The 16,747-nt window shown below is 47.4% G+C and overlaps 1 protein-coding gene across 2 annotated transcripts in view; it reads right to left on the reverse strand.

Moving 5' to 3' along the window:
• Positions 1 to 120: 120 nt before the first annotated feature.
• RBCK1 (RANBP2-type and C3HC4-type zinc finger containing 1) overlaps positions 121 to 16,747 on the reverse strand; it is a 33,591-nt gene continuing 16,964 nt past the window's right edge. Inside the window, exons 6-13 of one of the 2 annotated variants that reach the window (XM_053394625.1) lie at positions 15,013 to 15,155; positions 14,736 to 14,909; positions 11,919 to 12,079; positions 10,440 to 10,551; positions 8,678 to 8,857; positions 6,302 to 6,400; positions 3,830 to 3,973; positions 121 to 777 (exon numbers count right to left, since the gene is read on the reverse strand). In XM_053394625.1, the coding sequence (XP_053250600.1) occupies positions 697 to 777; positions 3,830 to 3,973; positions 6,302 to 6,400; positions 8,678 to 8,857; positions 10,440 to 10,551; positions 11,919 to 12,079; positions 14,736 to 14,909; positions 15,013 to 15,155 (1,094 nt within the window). In that variant the 3' untranslated portion in view covers positions 121 to 696. The remainder of the gene's footprint in view (positions 778 to 3,829; positions 3,974 to 6,301; positions 6,401 to 8,677; positions 8,858 to 10,439; positions 10,552 to 11,918; positions 12,080 to 14,735; positions 14,910 to 15,012; positions 15,156 to 16,747) is intronic. The other variant, XM_053394627.1, reaches the window with a different exon arrangement.

The raw sequence follows: 16,747 nt of genomic DNA on the forward strand, positions 1-16,747 counted from the left end.
ATCTGGGAACACGGGACTGCAAAACCCCAAATACAAAGCCTCACTAAACTGGTCCTGAGCAATACAAGTTAAGTTACTATTGCAGCTCAACTACCTGCAGGAAAAAAACGCAGCAACAGGTTTATAAATAACTTTTATTAGGGCAAATCAAGTAAAAATTGTACACAAAACCCAGCATATTTTGTAGTGGAACTCAGTGCTGACAAGCCTGGTTCTAATGCACCGTAGGGCACCGCCCCATCTGTGATAGGGGTCAGAGCTTAGCTAAGCACCTGCAGCTTGGCAAGAACAGCCTCTGCTCCTATAGCCTTGGAAGGACGCAGAATGTAATGCTGCCATAGGGAAGGGAAGCAGGAAAAACTGGTTGTAGAGAAAGGAACAAAAACAGCATCTCTCCATGGACATTGCAAGAAGCCTGTCTGCACAAGGACTACAATAAGACGTCCAGCCTGCCCTCAAACCCAGTAAGAGGCCAGCATTTCCACTCAATCCTTTTGCTCAGCCCTCACATGTATGGGAAGCAAGTCATCTTCTCTATGGCGAATGTGCTGAGCCTGTGAGTCTTGAACTTTGCTAGAGCCATTCCAAAAGCCCAGGCTGTCCCAGAGCTCAGCTTGACGTTCGCTCCTGACTTCCATTCCCCTGAAGCGAGACAGCCTCTTCTTCCAGAAGCTCAGAGTTCTCCTCCCCTCTTGTTTAATGGCAGTTCTGACAGTTGGGGTGGCAGGGGGCTCCGTTCAGCTTGCAGCGGCAGCCCCCGCTGGTATCGCCAGAACCCTGCAGGGGGAGGAGGAGGAGACAGAAAGCATTGAAACAGGGGGCAGGCGGAGGGGTACATAAGGAAGAGATGATCTCACAGGGTTGGAGATGGAGGAAGCCATGGGAGGGTCGTGATGAGAGTGCAAGGAAAATGTAGGTCTTCCTGTACAGGAAAGGTCAGGGTCCAAAAACAAAGCGGGTCAGGAAATTGCCAGACAGGAAAACGGGGAGAGACAAGAGGAAACCTCCTGTAGGATTGCTACTTTCGAAATTGTCCTTCGCACGATTATGTGGGAAATTGCTTCCTTCAAAGTTAAAAAAAAGCACCCTACTTATTTGTGCATTGTCACCCTGTAGTCAATATTCTAGTTTTCCTTTTCGGAGCTAGCCGACCTAACTGGAAGAGTCCGCGACGAGGAGGAGGAGGACTGTCAGGAGGAATGGAGGAAATTTAAAGACTACTTAGCTAAATATGTTCAGATAATTTAAATTGGAAAGCTTGCAAATACCAGATAGGCTTGGGATTTAAATATGGAATGTGGTGAATTAATATGTTTAAATGCAGAATTGGATAGAAAGAAAGAGGTTGAGTGATTAAGTTAATTTTAAGAGAGTATTGGTTTTGGAAAATCGTTAAAAAAGATATATATTGAAATTCAACCAGGGGGATATGAGGAAGTCACTTAACAATGATACTAAGATTGGTTTAAGTAAGGTAATGATTTATGTTTGTTTTTTTAAAAAATTGGAAAATCAATAAAATAATTTGGGGGGGGGCGGAATTCTAGTTTTCCATCTGGATTCTCTAGTTTGGGTCTGGAAAATAGGAAAGAAGGAATGAAGGGGCCTAGCACAGTAGAGCACATTGGGATGCAGTGACTTCTGCTATTCCTGCACTGCAAGGGGCTTGCACATCTTGACATCTTGGATACGCTTCATGCAACAGTTTTGCACACCAGAGCAGTTCCAACAGCCCTTGGGTTCAAAGGTGAACACAGCAGGCCTCATCGTACGCAAGACCAGAAGCAGTTCCCAGCCACACAGGTCTCTCAAAAGACACCTGATTACATCCCTTGTGCTAGGGTGGCTGGGCAGGATTCTTGGTCTGCAACATCAGGGCTGTGGAACAGCCCTGGGACATCGCCAGCCCTCTCGTCTCATTAACTGGAAGTTTCCTATCTCGGCTTTCTCACACCTGCACAACCAAGCCACACAACTTCAAGAAGCCCTGGACCCGAAAAGACGGAAGACTACAGAATTAGGGCATGCCATTTCAGGGGGTGAAACTTAAATGTTTGCAATTGCTTCAGTGCAAAATATGTTTTCGGGTTTGAGGAATTCAAATTTGCTATTGTTTTTGAGACTGGACAACATTTAGCGTGGTAAACCCATGTATGATTATAAAGCACATAAGCTGCTCTTGGAAAACCAAAGGATTTCAATTTTACCTTCTGAAAGTATGTCACCTAGCCCAACTCCCACGCGAGGCAGTAACTCCTTGCAGTGCTTATTGAAGGCATCTGATTGGCCACTGTGGGTACCAGATGCTAGACTAGGCTGGACTTTTTGTCCGATCCAGTAGAATTTGTCTTACATTCTTACATAGCTTGGATTGGAGCGGCCGCCGAGACCACATAACACCAGCCTTGAAAGACCTACATTGGCTCCCAGTACGTTTCCGAGCACAATTCAAAGTGTTGGTGCTGACCTTTAAAGCCCTAAATAGCCTCGGCCCAGTATACCTGAAGGAGCGTCTCCACCCCCATCGTTCTGCCCGGACGCTGAGGTCCAGCGCCGAGGGCCTTCTGGGGGAAGTGAGGTTACACGGAACCAGGCAGAGGGCCTTCTCGGTGGTGGCGCCGGCCCTCTGGAACACCCTCCCATCAGATGTCAAGGAAACAAACAACTATCAGACTTTTAGAAGACATCTGAAGGCAGCCCTGTTTAGGGAAGTTTTTAATGACTGATGTTTTAATGTATTTTTTTGGGGTAAATAAATCTTGGGTCCAGACAGGCTTCCCTGCGCGTCTCTGCTGGGAGCTGATCTGGCCAAGAAAGCAGAGTAGCAGCAGTCCTGCGTCCGTGTGAGATGAGGGATAAATCAAGCCCAAAGACAGTTCGGTTCTTATCTCTAGAAGGGTTTATTTACAAAGCAGTAAATCCATCAGAAACCTCCGACATTCTCTGTGCTCCAAAGACACACACGCAGCCTCCGAGCTGAGCTGCGTCTCAGGCAGAAGCGAAAGCAAGTCTGAACAGTGACACAGACTGTGACGCACTTCTCTGCGTTAAGCTCCTCCCAGATACAGGACACCACGGAGTTTTAACCCTGTCAGTTCCAAACTCCACATTTTTAACTTTCTGTTGGAAGCCACCCAGAGTGGCTGGGGAAACCCAGCCAGATTGAAATAATAATAATAATAATAATAATAATAATAATAATAATAATAATAATACAGTCACACCTCGGGTTACAGATGCTTCAGGTTGCGTTTTTTCTGGTTGCGGACTGCCGAAACCTGAAAGTACCGGAACGGGTTACTTCTGGGTATGCGCTTTGCGTATAAGTGCCAAATCGCAACCCGCGTGTGCGCAGACGCGGGTTGCGAATGCTGTGGGTTGCGAACGTGCATCCCGCACGGATCACGTTTGCAACCCGGGCACCCACTGTAAGAATAATTATTTTTAATTAATTAATTATTATTATTATTATTATTATTATTATTATTATTATTAAGCTTCAACAGCCAACCAGTTTCTCGGGAAGAGTTTATCTGTTGCAACACCTTTAGTCTGCTCTTGCATCCTGCAAGTCCTCACTATGGTCCTCAGCAGCTAAACAACCAGGTGTTGTAGTCCAGGTGTTTTGGACTACAACTCCCATCAGCCCCAGCTGGCATGTGCAATGGCTGACAACGATTGCGGCTGAGGTTCCTGGTGTCGCACAGCCCGTGCCCATCCAAGTGGATGGAATATTTCATGGCCAAATCCGTGAATGTGCTGGGGGTCTTAAAGGACCCCAGAGCCCACCACACACCGTTTGAAGAGAACCCACTTGATCAATACATACCGCAGGCCCCCACCGCGGCCCTTTAGTCACCCAGCAGATCTCCGTGTGGCAGACAGTGCATCGGATCCAGTCGCAGCCGTCTTTCTTCTGCACGATAATCTTGCATGTGGGGCAGTGCATGGCCTCCCCTTTCTGAACCATGTTCTGAAAGAGAAAGCATGTTTAGGTTTGCCTCTTCCAAACCCAAGGGGGCCAGGACAGGGGCAAGGGGTGCTGGCAGGTGATTGCATGGTGCAGACTGTGTCAGAACTAGACTATTCACTCCCCCAGGGTGGGTGGTTGTTGCATGGATGGGTCTAGAAATAATAATAATAATAAAAATAAATTTTATTTATACCCCGCTCTCCCCAGCCAAGACCGGGCTCAGGGCGGCTAACACCAGGTATAAAAACAATTGATTGAACTACAACTTAAAAACAAGATTAAAATACAACATTAAAATGCAGCCTCATTTCAGTAGGAACTCAAATCAAAAACTTTGTTGGGGATGAAAACGTCAAGTCTTCACCAAGGCCAACTATCCAGACTGGTCCTACGTGGGCCAGAAAAATGTCAGGGAAGTCCCCAAATAGGAGTTCCATCACAGAAGGAGAAAGGAAAAAGGAAAGAGGGGAAGAGGATCAAGTTGATTCCAAGCCAAAGGCCAGGCGGAACAACTCTGTCTTACAGGTCCTGCGGAAAGAAATCAGATCCTGCAGGGCCCTGGTCTCATGAGACAGAGCGTCCCACCAGGCTGGGGCCAGTGTTGAAAAGGCCCTGGCTCTGGTTGAGGCTAATCTGACTTCCTTAGGGCCCGGGATCTCTAGGGTGTTGCTATTTATGGACCTTAAGGTGCTCTGTGGGGCATAGAAATCCCCAAACTCTTCCAAAACTATATGTGCATGCTGCAAATCAGCTGGGATCAGCATGCATGTGCAAACCAGATCACCAGGCTTTGCCTGCCCTGACGGGTGGAGTCGTGTTGATGTCCGGGCGCAATTCAAGGGGTTCATGTTTTTAAGGCCCTGAGCAAGCCTCAAATATCCAAAGGTGTCTCCATCACTACAGACTTCTCAGGTGTTAAGCTATGTGGGGGGTGAAGGGGCTCTCCTGGTCACCCGACCCCTCTCAGAAGGGAGAGGCTGGGACACAGCCTTCTCTGCAGCAGCCCCTAAGTTGTGGAACTCCCTCCCCATGGAGGCGCCCTGAGCCCCTGCACAGCTTTTGCCATACAGTGAAGTCACACGCTCTTTACTTTGCCCTTTGACAACTGAGGGGGTTTGTAGAACCCACCTCTTTCACTGAATTTATACTGCTCTGTTCTGTTGGAACGGTATTGAATGTTTGATAGCTGAAATGGTTTTATCTGGGGGGGGGGTGTTTTGGAATTGTATATTCTACTATCGGAACCCTTCACGGCCTAGGACCCTCACACCTACGGGACCGCCTCTCCTGGTATGCCCCACGGAGAGCCTCAAGGTCCATAAATAGCAACACCCTAGTGGTCTCGGGCCCTAAGGAAGTTAGATTGGCTTCAACCAGAGCCAGGGCCTTTTCAACACTGGCTCCGGCCTGGCGGAACGCTCTGCCTCATGAGACCAGGGCCCTGCAGGATCTGATTTCTTTCCGCAGGGCCTGTAAGACAGAGTTGTTCCGCCTGGCCTTTGGCTTGGAGCCAATTTGATTCCCTCCCTCCCTCTCTTTCTTTTTTCTTTTCCTTCTCCTCCTGCAATGAGGCTACATTTTAATATTTTAATGTTTCAATATTTTAATGTTGTATTTTAATCTTGTTTTTAAGTTGTATTCATTCAACTTGTTTTTATTATTGCTTGTTACCACCCTCAGCCTGGCCTTGGCTGGGAAGAGCGGGGTATAAATAAAAATTATTATTATTATTATTATTATTATTATTATTATCCTGGGTGGGTAGGAAATCTTATGAATGAATGAATACATTAAGCTGATCTACTGATTCATGATATATTTTTGTGAATTATATATATATATATATATATTATAAATACATTTATGAGAAAGCAGATGTACATACAAGTAAACAAACATACAATCAATCAAACAAACAAACAAACAACAGAAATATCAAACAAACCACCACACTAAAGATTAATATAATTATCATATATACTCCTGATACTGAACACAATTATAAAACTTATAGAGAAGAAATTTAAAACTGACTGACTTCCAATTGATCTCACCGTACTTTAAGATTCATGATGTATTTTTGCATGCGTTTCGTGAATTTTTCATTGCTGACTTTGTGCTGTTTACTACCCTGCTGTTTTTTCCCTTAAAGTGGAGCTGGTAAAATGAACAAGCCAACTGCAGGTAAAATGAACAAGCCAACTGCTCTCTTTCCCAGCTACATCATGAACCGGGGGGCGGAGGACTGCTAATATGCTGTGTGGGCCTGAACTTGGGGGGTGACCCTCTCCCTCCCCCTTTCAGAGCCCCTCGGCCACCCCTTCTCACCAGCAACATCTGTGTGGTCTGCTGCGCAGCCTGGTCATTCTGAGCTCGGATCTGGAGATCATCCTGATACTCCTTGCAGTTCATGTTTTCGTGAATAGCCTGCAGACGAGACATGTGGTTTGGATCCTGACAGTCTCCTTCCCCCAAATGGTTAGCAAACACTAGTAGGGTGCCCCAGAAATGATGTCATGTACCCAATAGCCTCTTATCAAGCCGACCTAGGCATCCGCTGAAAATGGCAGATTCCGGATACCACCAATGGGCAGGAAATGGTCAATTGTTCTATTTTTGTTCTAAAGGTAAAGGTAAAGGGATCCCTGACCATTAGGTCCAGTCGCGAATGACTCTGTGGTTGCGGTGCTCATCTCGCTTTATTGGCCGAGGGAGCCGGTGTACAGCTTCCGGGTCACGTGGCCAGCATGACTAAGCCGCTTCTGGTGAACCAGAGCAGCACACGGAAACGCCGTTTACCTTCCCGCCAGCGTGGTACCTATTTATCTACTTGCACTTTGACGTGCTTTCGAACTGCTAGGTTGGCAGGAGCAGGGACCGAGCAACGGGAGCTCACCCCATCGCAGGGATTCGAACCGCCAACCTTCTGATCGGCAAGCCCAAGAGGCTCTGTGGTTTAACCCACAGTGCCACCTGCGTCCCAGTATTTTTGTTCTAGGAAGGGTCTTATCTGAATATTCTATTCCAAATAGCAATATCCATCTGGGGCCCACTTGACTCTTTAGCACTGAAGATTACTGGTAATTATTTTTCTTACACACTTCAAGCTGACATCTACACCCATTCCCATTCTGTCTTGCACTCTACATCTTAAAAATGTAGAGATAGAAGGGACCCCAAGGGTCATCTAGTCCAACCCCCTGCAATGCAGGAATCTCGACTAAAGTATCTTCACCAGCATGCACAATCCCTGCTTCACCCATAAACAAGTATTTAGAAGAATTTGGACTACCTGTATCCAGAGAGACAGGTAAAAGTGAGGAACCCCTTTGACCCAACAGGCCTCCCCATTTGGCCTGCAAGGCTGTTGTTTTTACCTAAACCCTGCCCACCTGGCCTTATACCTGACAGCGCATGACATCAGGTGTGGCACCAGAAAAAAATAAGGCACAGCCCTGATGCTTTCAAAGTGCCAACAATCAGCTGATAGCTGGGACTAGCAAAGCCCTTACCTGACTAAAGACATGTAAAGGAGCTCATTGTAACCACTGATCAGGTGGGGAGTGGTTGCAGCAAGCTCTTCTGAACATGCTGTCCGGCAAAGGTTTGCAGCGCCCACAATCAGCTGTTAGTGCTTGCAAAGGCCTTGCCCCAAAGCAGATCTGCAAAGTCTGCTTGCAGGCCTGGTGTGATGGCCTGGGATTTGGACTCGGAGGCTGAACCTGAGGAATCCCGGCCTGCACAGGATTCCCCGCCTCCAGAACCAGCTGAGCTGGGGCTTGAGCCTGAAGGGTCCTCACCTGTGCTGGGTCCTCAGGTGCAGGCATCAGCTGAGTCTGCTCTGGCTCCTGAGGTGATGGAGGACCCATTGCCTGCAGGTGCTCCACTCTCAGCCCCGTCAGAGGAAGCTGAGGTTGCCTCTGGGTCCGGTAGCCCTCCAGCCTCTCCTGAGCTGCAGAGGCTCAGGGCAGAGAGGCGGAGGGAACTAAGTTCCCGCAGGATGAGTGCTCGCCTCCAGGCCAGGAGAGGCAAGTCACCTGTGGACTGGGGCCGCCCTATGCCTCGGGGCAGATAAAAGCCAGCCAGCCCCAGTCCCAAGCGGCAGGAGCAACGTTGTTGGTAGCCAGTTCCTGCCTGCACCCTGTCCTGCCAAATCTCCTGACCTCTCCTGACTCCCTGCCTTGGACCCAGCTTCAGCTTTGACAGACGGCCTCAATACTGCACCCTCGACCTCGGACTGGACTCAGACCACACCTCACAGAAACTCACGGGACCAGCACACCTGCTTTGAATAGGGGAAATAGGGGAAATGTCCTTTTGCAAGGGCTGGCATCCCTCTACTTACAGGTGCAGCCTGAATACAAATCGTGCAGGCAAATATATTTTAAAGGGATGCTCGGAATGGACGCAGTCGGTGCCAATCACCTGACTGACACCGACAGCACACCTTCAAAAGCGCTCGGCTGATTGGTGCTGTGTGAGAGCCCCTCTGAAGTTGCCACCTGATGCCATCGGGTGACTAGTCTTGCACCACCAAGGGACAGCCAAGGGCAGGATCCGGCCCACCAATCCTGAGCTCCAACCACGTTTGCCATCTCCCAGCTGTGGACCGGTCTTCCCTTCCCCGCCCGCAGGCTAAATTTCTAGCGTAACCGACACATCCATGCACAACGGCAGTTTCTAGATGAGCAGAGAGCATCTCACCTGGCAAAGCAGGCAGTTCACCTTCTCGCACACGGGACACGGGAACTCGTTCACGTCGTCCTCGTAGAAGCACCAGCCCCGGCAGTCCGTGGTTTTGCAGTGGTAGCTGGAGCGGCTGCGGTTTTCGGCAACGGAGACTCCCAGGTCCAAGAAGCGCTGGTACTCGTCTGTGCTCAGGAGCTGGAGATCAAATGGGGAAAACAACATCAGAGGAGACCCCCAAAAGGGGAAGCAAATTGCCCCAGCTGCCTAATCATGCTGTTTGAAGTCAGGGAATTTGCCTCCAAAAGTATCGAGTGAGAATAATGTTACCTGTGGAACCCGGGATTTTGCAAGAACTGCTGGGCTTAGATAGCAGGGTTGCAAGCACTAACTGGTGAATCAATCAATCTGATATGTAGCTCAGTTGGTTAGAGCACGGTGCTGAGAAATGAGGTTACAGGGAGCCAGGCAGAAGGCCTTCTTGGTGGTGGCACCCACCCTATGGAACGCCCTCCCATTGGATGTCAAGGAAATAAATAACTCTCTGACTTTTAGAAGACATCTGAAGGCAGCCCTCTTTAGGGAAGCTTTTAATGTTTGATGCATTACTGTATTTTAATACTTTGTTGGAAGCCGCCCAGAGTGGCTGGGGAAACCCAGCCAGATGGTCGGGGTATAAATAATAAATTATTATAATATTATTATGATGATTTGTGAGAGCACCCATGTGGCACACTGATTAGGAGTGTTGAACCAAGGAATCCTAATTGCTAAAAACTGGAAAAAAGGAATTGTGCCAACAAAAAAGGAATGGCAAGACAAACTGTTAGAGTATACTGAATTGGCTAGAATAACAGAGGCAGTTAGAGATCACACTAGACAAGAGTTTCAAAAAGCATGGGGGAAATGCAGAGAATACTTCACAAAACAGTGCCCTAAAATACATACCTGGACTTGTTTCGATTAATGTCTGCAGGAGACTTTGTGGATATTTAAGTTGTAATTAGAAAAATCTTAACAATTATTCAGCTTACAACAAGTAAATATGGAGACCAAATACAGGATAAAGGAAGTTTTTTATTTGGTTGTTTGTATTGTTGTATGTTATGCTTATTGTATTTCTGCATTGAGGGGGGGGGTTATGTTATGTTGTAAATAAAATTTTCAATTAAAAAGGAGCATTGAACCAAGGGGTTCAATGCCCCTCCCTGTGAAGCTCATTGGGTGAACATCAGAGAGACCAGTCACTCTCTCACTGTCAACCTAGCCTACCTCACAAGGTTGTTGTGAGGATAAAATTAGGAAGTGGGAGGGAAAGAAACACATACACTAGCCTGAGCTCCTTGCGGGAAATCCAGTGTGTGTGTGTGTGTGTGTGTGTGTATGTAAGGTAAAGGGACCCCTGACCATTAGGTCCAGTCGTGGCCGACTCTGGGGTTGCGGCACTCATCTCGCTTTATTGGCCAAGGGAGCCAGCGTATAGCTTCCGGGTCATGTGGCCAGCATGACTAAGCCGCTTCTGGCGAACCAGAGCAGCGCACGGAAATGCCGTTTACCTTCCCGCTGGAGTGGTACCTATTTATCTACTTGCACTTTGACGTGCTTTCAAACTGCTAGGTTGGCAGGAGCAGGGACCGAGCTACGGGAGCTCACCCCGTCACGGGGATTCAAACCGCCGAACTTCTGATCAGCAAGTCCTAGGCTCTGTGGTTTAACTCACAGCGCCACCCGCGTCCTGTGTGTGTGTGTGTGTACAAAACAGACATTTTAACAGGCCTACCGCTTTGACCTCCCGTTCCAGCAACTGCCCTGGGCAGGAGTATTTCTCATCAATGTAGGGGCAGCGCACTTCGGGCTCTTGGCTGTTGAGGATGGTTCCTCTCAAGCAGTCCCTGGAGGGAGAAATTATGGGGGGAGGGTGAAGGGGACACACACGTCACACAAGAATGGGAGGTTCGGAAACATCGGCCGGTGCAGAATTCAGCAGCCAGGCTACTCACTGGGACAAGGCGGTTTGTGCATATTGCATCCATCCTGGTTGCCAATGAGTTTCCAGGCCCAATTAAAAGCGCTGGTTTTGAGCTACAAAGCCTTAAACGGCTCAGGACCGCAATATCTCAAGGATGGCCTCTCCCCATATGACCCTAAGATCATCATCTGAGGCTCTTATTCCTTGCCTCCTCCACAAGAGGTCCTGAGAGTGGCAACACGGGAGCAGGGCCTTTTCTGCAGTGGCTCCCCGTCTATGGAATGCTCTCCCCAGGCAGGCTTGTCTGGAACCTTCACTATTTAGATTTTAGGTGCCAGGCAAAAACATTGACATTGTTATTATCGACACTCAACATAAAATCACAATAAAAACACAAAATACATAATAAAAATAACCCAATAACGCCCCCCCCCAAACACATTTTCAAAAGGGCATTGGATGCCAATCAGCCAAAAGCTTGGCTACAGAAGCACGTTTTTGCCTGGCACCTAAAGGTGTATAATGAAGGCACCAGCTGAACCTCCAGATGCCCTTTTAAATGTTTTGTGGGAGTTATTGTTTCGTTGCTTCTGTTTTCACTATTTATTTGTGCTTTTATCCTGTTTTTATCTTATGAACCACCCAGAGATCATCTAATGAAGAGACCAGGTCCCAATACAGATCCTTGGAGGACTCTACTCTCCACTTGGGGAAAAGTCCCATTTAATCTCCTCTTCTTAAGGGAGCCGTTCCATCCCAGCTTTGAAGGTGACCCAGAAACTGCAACTAATCCAGAATGCGGCAGCTAGGCTGGTGACTGGGAATGGCTGCCGAGACCACATAACACCGGTCTTGAAAGACCTACATTGGCTCCCAGTACGTTTCCGAGCACAATTCAAAGTGTTGGTGCTGATCTTTAAAACCCTAAACAGCCTCAGTCCAGTATACCTGAAGGAGCGTCTCCACCCCCATCGTTCAGCCCAGACACTGAGGTCCAGCTCCGAGGGCCTTCTGGCGGTTCCCTCACTGCGAGAAGCGAGGTTACAGGGAACCAGGCACAGGGCCTTCTCGGTGGTGGCGCCCGCCCCTCATATGTCAAGGTAATAAACATCTGACGTTTAGAAAACATCTGAAGGCAGCCCTGTTTAGGGAAGTTTTTAACGTTTGATGTTTTATCATGTTTTTAATATTCTGTCGGAAGCAGCCCAGTGTGGCTGGGGAAACCCAGCCTGATGGGCGGTGTATAAGCAATAAATTATGATGATTATTATTACTGGATCATTTACTTACTTGCAGAAGGAATGCAAGCATTCCCGCAAGGTCACCCCCTCGCCCGGCTGCAGGGCCAAGAAGCAGATGGGGCACTCCAGGGCCTCGTCCGATGGCACCAAGCTCTGCCCATCCAGCTGCAGCAGCCGCTGGTAGTTTTTCTGTTTCTTCTGCTCCTTAGCCTACAAAGTAAGAGAGAGACAGAGAAACATCAGAGAGATTGAAGCATTTGGTGAAATGTCCAGATTGACAATCCATAAAACTGAATCAGAATCTGAGTGTGTCTTAACATGCCAACTGAATTGCAAGATCAGCTAAGAGACAAGACAGGCTTTAAGATCTGCCCGCAATAGATTAAATATATTGGAAGAGATGTAACAGAAACCTGGGGGGGACTTTATAAAGCTAATTTTCTGCATGTTATAAACTTGTACACATCCTTACGTTACCTGTCTATCATGTTATCAACCAATAAATTTGTGTATGTTTATTCATGCAGAGAATAATATGTGCTGAGAAATCAGAGAGAGGAGCTGAGGGAAGTCTCTGTGGGGGAGGATTTGATGGTTGGTGGGGGAAACAATGAATATGATATGTTTTGAAATTTTGTTTTGTTGAAATTATTAATAAAAAATATTTTGAAAAACAAAATGAAAAATAAAGCAAATTTTCTGCCATTAATAAGAAATATTAAGGCGGCTTCCTTTTGCACCAAGAACCACAGCTGGCTTGTGGACCGTCTCCGATTTATAGGCCACTAATGCATCAATTTCTAAAGGGTTCATGCAAGCTGGCGCAAAGTATTCATAAGAAAATGAGCACGAAACAGATATGTGGCTCGTGGGAGGTTGCCTGTAAGAGAATGTGGCCCTTGAGGCTAGAGAGAGCTAGGTACCATAGTTGTTAGAGAGTCAGGCCAGAGCCGGGGAGAGATCAGGGTTCGAATCCCCCACATAGTAGTAGTAATAATAATTTTATTATTTATATGCCATGCATCTGACTGGGTTGCTCCCGTCACTCTGGGCAGCTCCCAACAAAATGTTAAAAACAGAAGAAAACTTGGCTACACGAGGCTCATTGAGTGTGAGTTTGGGGGCCGGTCCCTGCCTCTCGGCCTCAACTCTACCTCACACGGTCGTTGTTGGGATTAAGCAAGAACCTTGAGCCACCATTGAAGAAAATGTTCCATCTAACATTTGTTTAAAAACCTGAAGCATTTTTTTTAGGAATTGTAGGAAAAGACTTGCCAAGGAAGCTGAAAAACATCCTTATGTATGTGACAAGAGCGGCGAGAGTCTTAAATCCCGACTAAAGAATTATGGCAAGAGAAACGGATGGACTATGCAGAACTGGCAAAACTGACACATAAACTACGGGACAAGGATAACTAAGACTTTAAAGAGGAATGGGAACCTTTTACAAAGTACCTAAAGACGCAACAAAGCGAACTGGACTCCTTGGCAGGCTTTGAATAAACACTCACACATTTTTTTTATTGATAATAATTAGTTAGATAAACTAAGGACTTATACAATTCTGTAATGGGACGCGGGTGGCGCTGTGGGTTAAACCACAGAGACTAGGACTTGCCGATCAGAAGGTTGGCGGTTCGAATCCCCACGACGGGGTGAGCTCCCGTTGCTCGGTCCCTGCTCCTGCCAACCTAGCAGTTCGAAAGCACGTCAAAGTGCAAGTAGATAAATAGGTACCGCTCCGGCGGGAAGGTAAACGTTGTTTCTGTGAACTGCTCTGGTTCGCCAGAAGCGGCTTAGTCATGCTGGCCACATGACCCAGAAGCTGTACGCTGGCTCCCTCGGCCAATAAAGCGAGATGAGCGCTGCAACCCCAGAGTCGGCCATGACTGGACCTAATGGTCAGGGGTCCCTTTACCTTTACAATTCTGTAACATGCAGAGAAGAGCATCTATAGAGAAACCAGAGATTGGAACTGAGAGAAGTCGGGAGGGGCGGGGCGGGGGGGGAGTGGTGTTTATGGGAGGGGGGAAATGAGGGGAAAATTAAGGATGATATGTTTTAAGATATCATTGATAATTGATGCTTTTGAATTCTGGTGCTGGAGGAGACTCTTGAGAGTCCCGTGGACTGCAAGAAGATCAAACCTCTCCATTCTGAAGGAAATCAGCCCTGAGCGCTCACTGGAAGGACAGATCCTGAAGCTGAGGCTCTAAGACTTTGGCCACCTCATGAGAAGAGAAGATTCCCTGGAAAAGACCCTGATGCTGGGAAAGATGGAGGGCACAAGGAGAAGGGGACAACAGAGGACGAGATGGTTGGACAGTGTTCTCAAAGCTACCAGCATGAGTTTGACCCAACTGCGGGAGGCAGTGGAAGACAGGAGTGCCTGGCGTGCTCTGGTCCAGGGGGTCACGAAGAGTCGGACACGACTAAACAACTAATATGTTTTGTTGAGAGCCAGTGTGGTGTAGTGGTTAAGAGTGGTGGACTCGTAATCTGGTGAACCGGGTTCGATTCCCCGCTCCTCCACCTGCAGCTGCTGGGTGACCTTGGGCTAGTCACACTTCTCTGAAGTCTCTCAGCCTCACTCACCTCACAGAGTGTTTGTTGTGGGGGAGGAAGGGAAAAGGAGATTGTTAGCCGCTTTGAGACTCCTGAAGGGGAGTGATAAAGCAGGATATCAAATCCAAACCTAATAAAAAAATTATTTAAAAAAAGAACCTTGAGGCACTCAAGACATGAAGGTGGGAGACGAAAGCAACAGGTAAATAAGTAAGTTAAAAGGTTCAAAGCACACACACACACACACACCCCGATCTACATGGTCACTCCTGGCTGCCTCGCTCTCCCAACAGCCAGTCACCTGTTCATACTGCCGCGTGGCTTCCTCTTCCTTCTGCAACCGCTGCAGCTCCTCCACGTCCGGCTGGTACCCTTCCGGCAGGATGTATCCCTTGGGGCGCTCAGCGCAGCACATCTCGCAGCCGGGCCTGGTGGGCTTGTTGACGAAGGTGCAAGTTGGGCATTCCCAGCCGACCTAGGTGGCACCCCGCGCAGGAGAGAAAAGGAGGAGGATGGGAGCATCACGGAGGGGAAATCGCATCTCTACCTGCGCCGCCCGCCCCCTCGCAATCCATTACCGGTGGGGGCACGGCGGGCAGAGGTGACGCGGTGCCCCTCTTCTCTTCTTGGAGATTCGGGGCGCCCGAGGGGTCAGTTGGCGTCGAGGCTGCCGCTTCTGACGTCCCCCGTGGCACCAGCACACCCTCTCGAATGCCTAGCTCTAGACCAAAAGGAAAAGGAAATTATTTTCTGTTCTTTCTTTTTCCCAAAATTTTTTATTGATTTTCCAAATTTCTTATAAACAACAAAAAAGAAAAAAACATTACTATATAAAAAGCAAACAAACATACAAACCTTTATCCTAACTATTATAATCATATATTTATTACCATTGTTAAATGACTTCCTTGAATCCCTCTAGCTGTGTTTCCATATATCTCATTGTAGCAGTTTTCCAATACTAATTTCCAATCAATTTACCTTGGTCAATTAACATCTTTCTTTCTTATCCTATTCACTTGTATCCATGGTATTATTAAATTTGAAACATTTAACTCCTAAGCCAATTTGGTACTCACAAATGATACTACTTATGTTATCTTAGAATATTTTGCTAAATAGTCCTTAAATTTCTTCCATTCTTCTGGGTATTCCTCCTCCTTCTGTTCGCGGACTCTACCGGTCAGGTCGGCCAGCTCCAGAAAATCCATCATTTTCATTTGCCATTCCTCCACTGTTGGTATTTCTTGTAATTTCCAGTATTTAGCTAACAAGATTCTAGCTGCATTTGTGGCACACAAAAACAATCTAACATCTTTCTTGGGCAATTCCAAACCTGTTATTCCAAGTAGAAAGGCTTCTGGTTTTTTAATAAAAGTATATTTCAACATCTTTTTCAACTCATTATAAATTTTCCCCCAGAAGTCTTTCACCTTAGGACACGCCCACCACATATGGAAAAAGGTACCCTCCTTTTCTTTGCACTTCCAACATAAGTTATCACCCGTATGATAGATTTGCTAATTAAAATTAAGTAAAATTTAAAAAGGGGGGGGAAAGAAAATGATTTTCAAGGAGATCCTTCCTGGTGTGTCTGGGAGCAGACTTTGGGTGTCTGGGGCTGCCTTCCTGGCAGGTGCGCTGGCTGGGCTGAGGGCAGGTAGTTCGGAGGGGGCCAGGCTGGCAGGTCTGAAAGAAACTAGAAGCAGCTGCCTTCTTGCCCTGGAAAAGGCATTCCTCCCCTTGGGAAGTTAGCTATGTAGAGAAGAAAGTCGTGCATGGGTCTTGCTCAGCTGTGTGGACCAGCACGCCGCCAGAAAATCAGGACCAAAACCACTCTGGAACAGCTTTGACTGATTGATTGATTGATTGATTGATTGACTGATTGCTCGATCAAGTTTACTTATATGCTGCTTCTGAGCTGCACCCAAAGCCGGCTTACAGCAATACAGTGGTACCTCAGGTTACATACGCTTCAGGTTACAGATTCCGCTAACCCAGAAATAGTATCTTGGGTTAAGAACTTTGCTTCAGGATGAGAACAGAAATCGTGCTCCGGCAGCACAGCGGCAGCAGGAGGCCCCATTACCTAAAGTGGTGCTTCAGGTTTAGAACAGTTTCAGGTTAAGAACAGACCTCCGGAACGAATTAAGTACTTAACCCAAGGTACCACTGTAATAGGGAAGCAGGTGTTGCTGTGGGTTAAACCACAGAGCCTAGAATTTGCCGATCAGATGGTTGGCGGTTCGAATCCCCGCAACGGGGTGAGCTCCCATTGCTTGGTCCCAGCTCCTGCCAACCTAGCAGTTCGAA

This window comes from Podarcis raffonei, chromosome 6 (genome assembly GCF_027172205.1).
Source record: "Podarcis raffonei isolate rPodRaf1 chromosome 6, rPodRaf1.pri, whole genome shotgun sequence".
Taxonomy (NCBI): domain Eukaryota; kingdom Metazoa; phylum Chordata; class Lepidosauria; order Squamata; family Lacertidae; genus Podarcis; species Podarcis raffonei.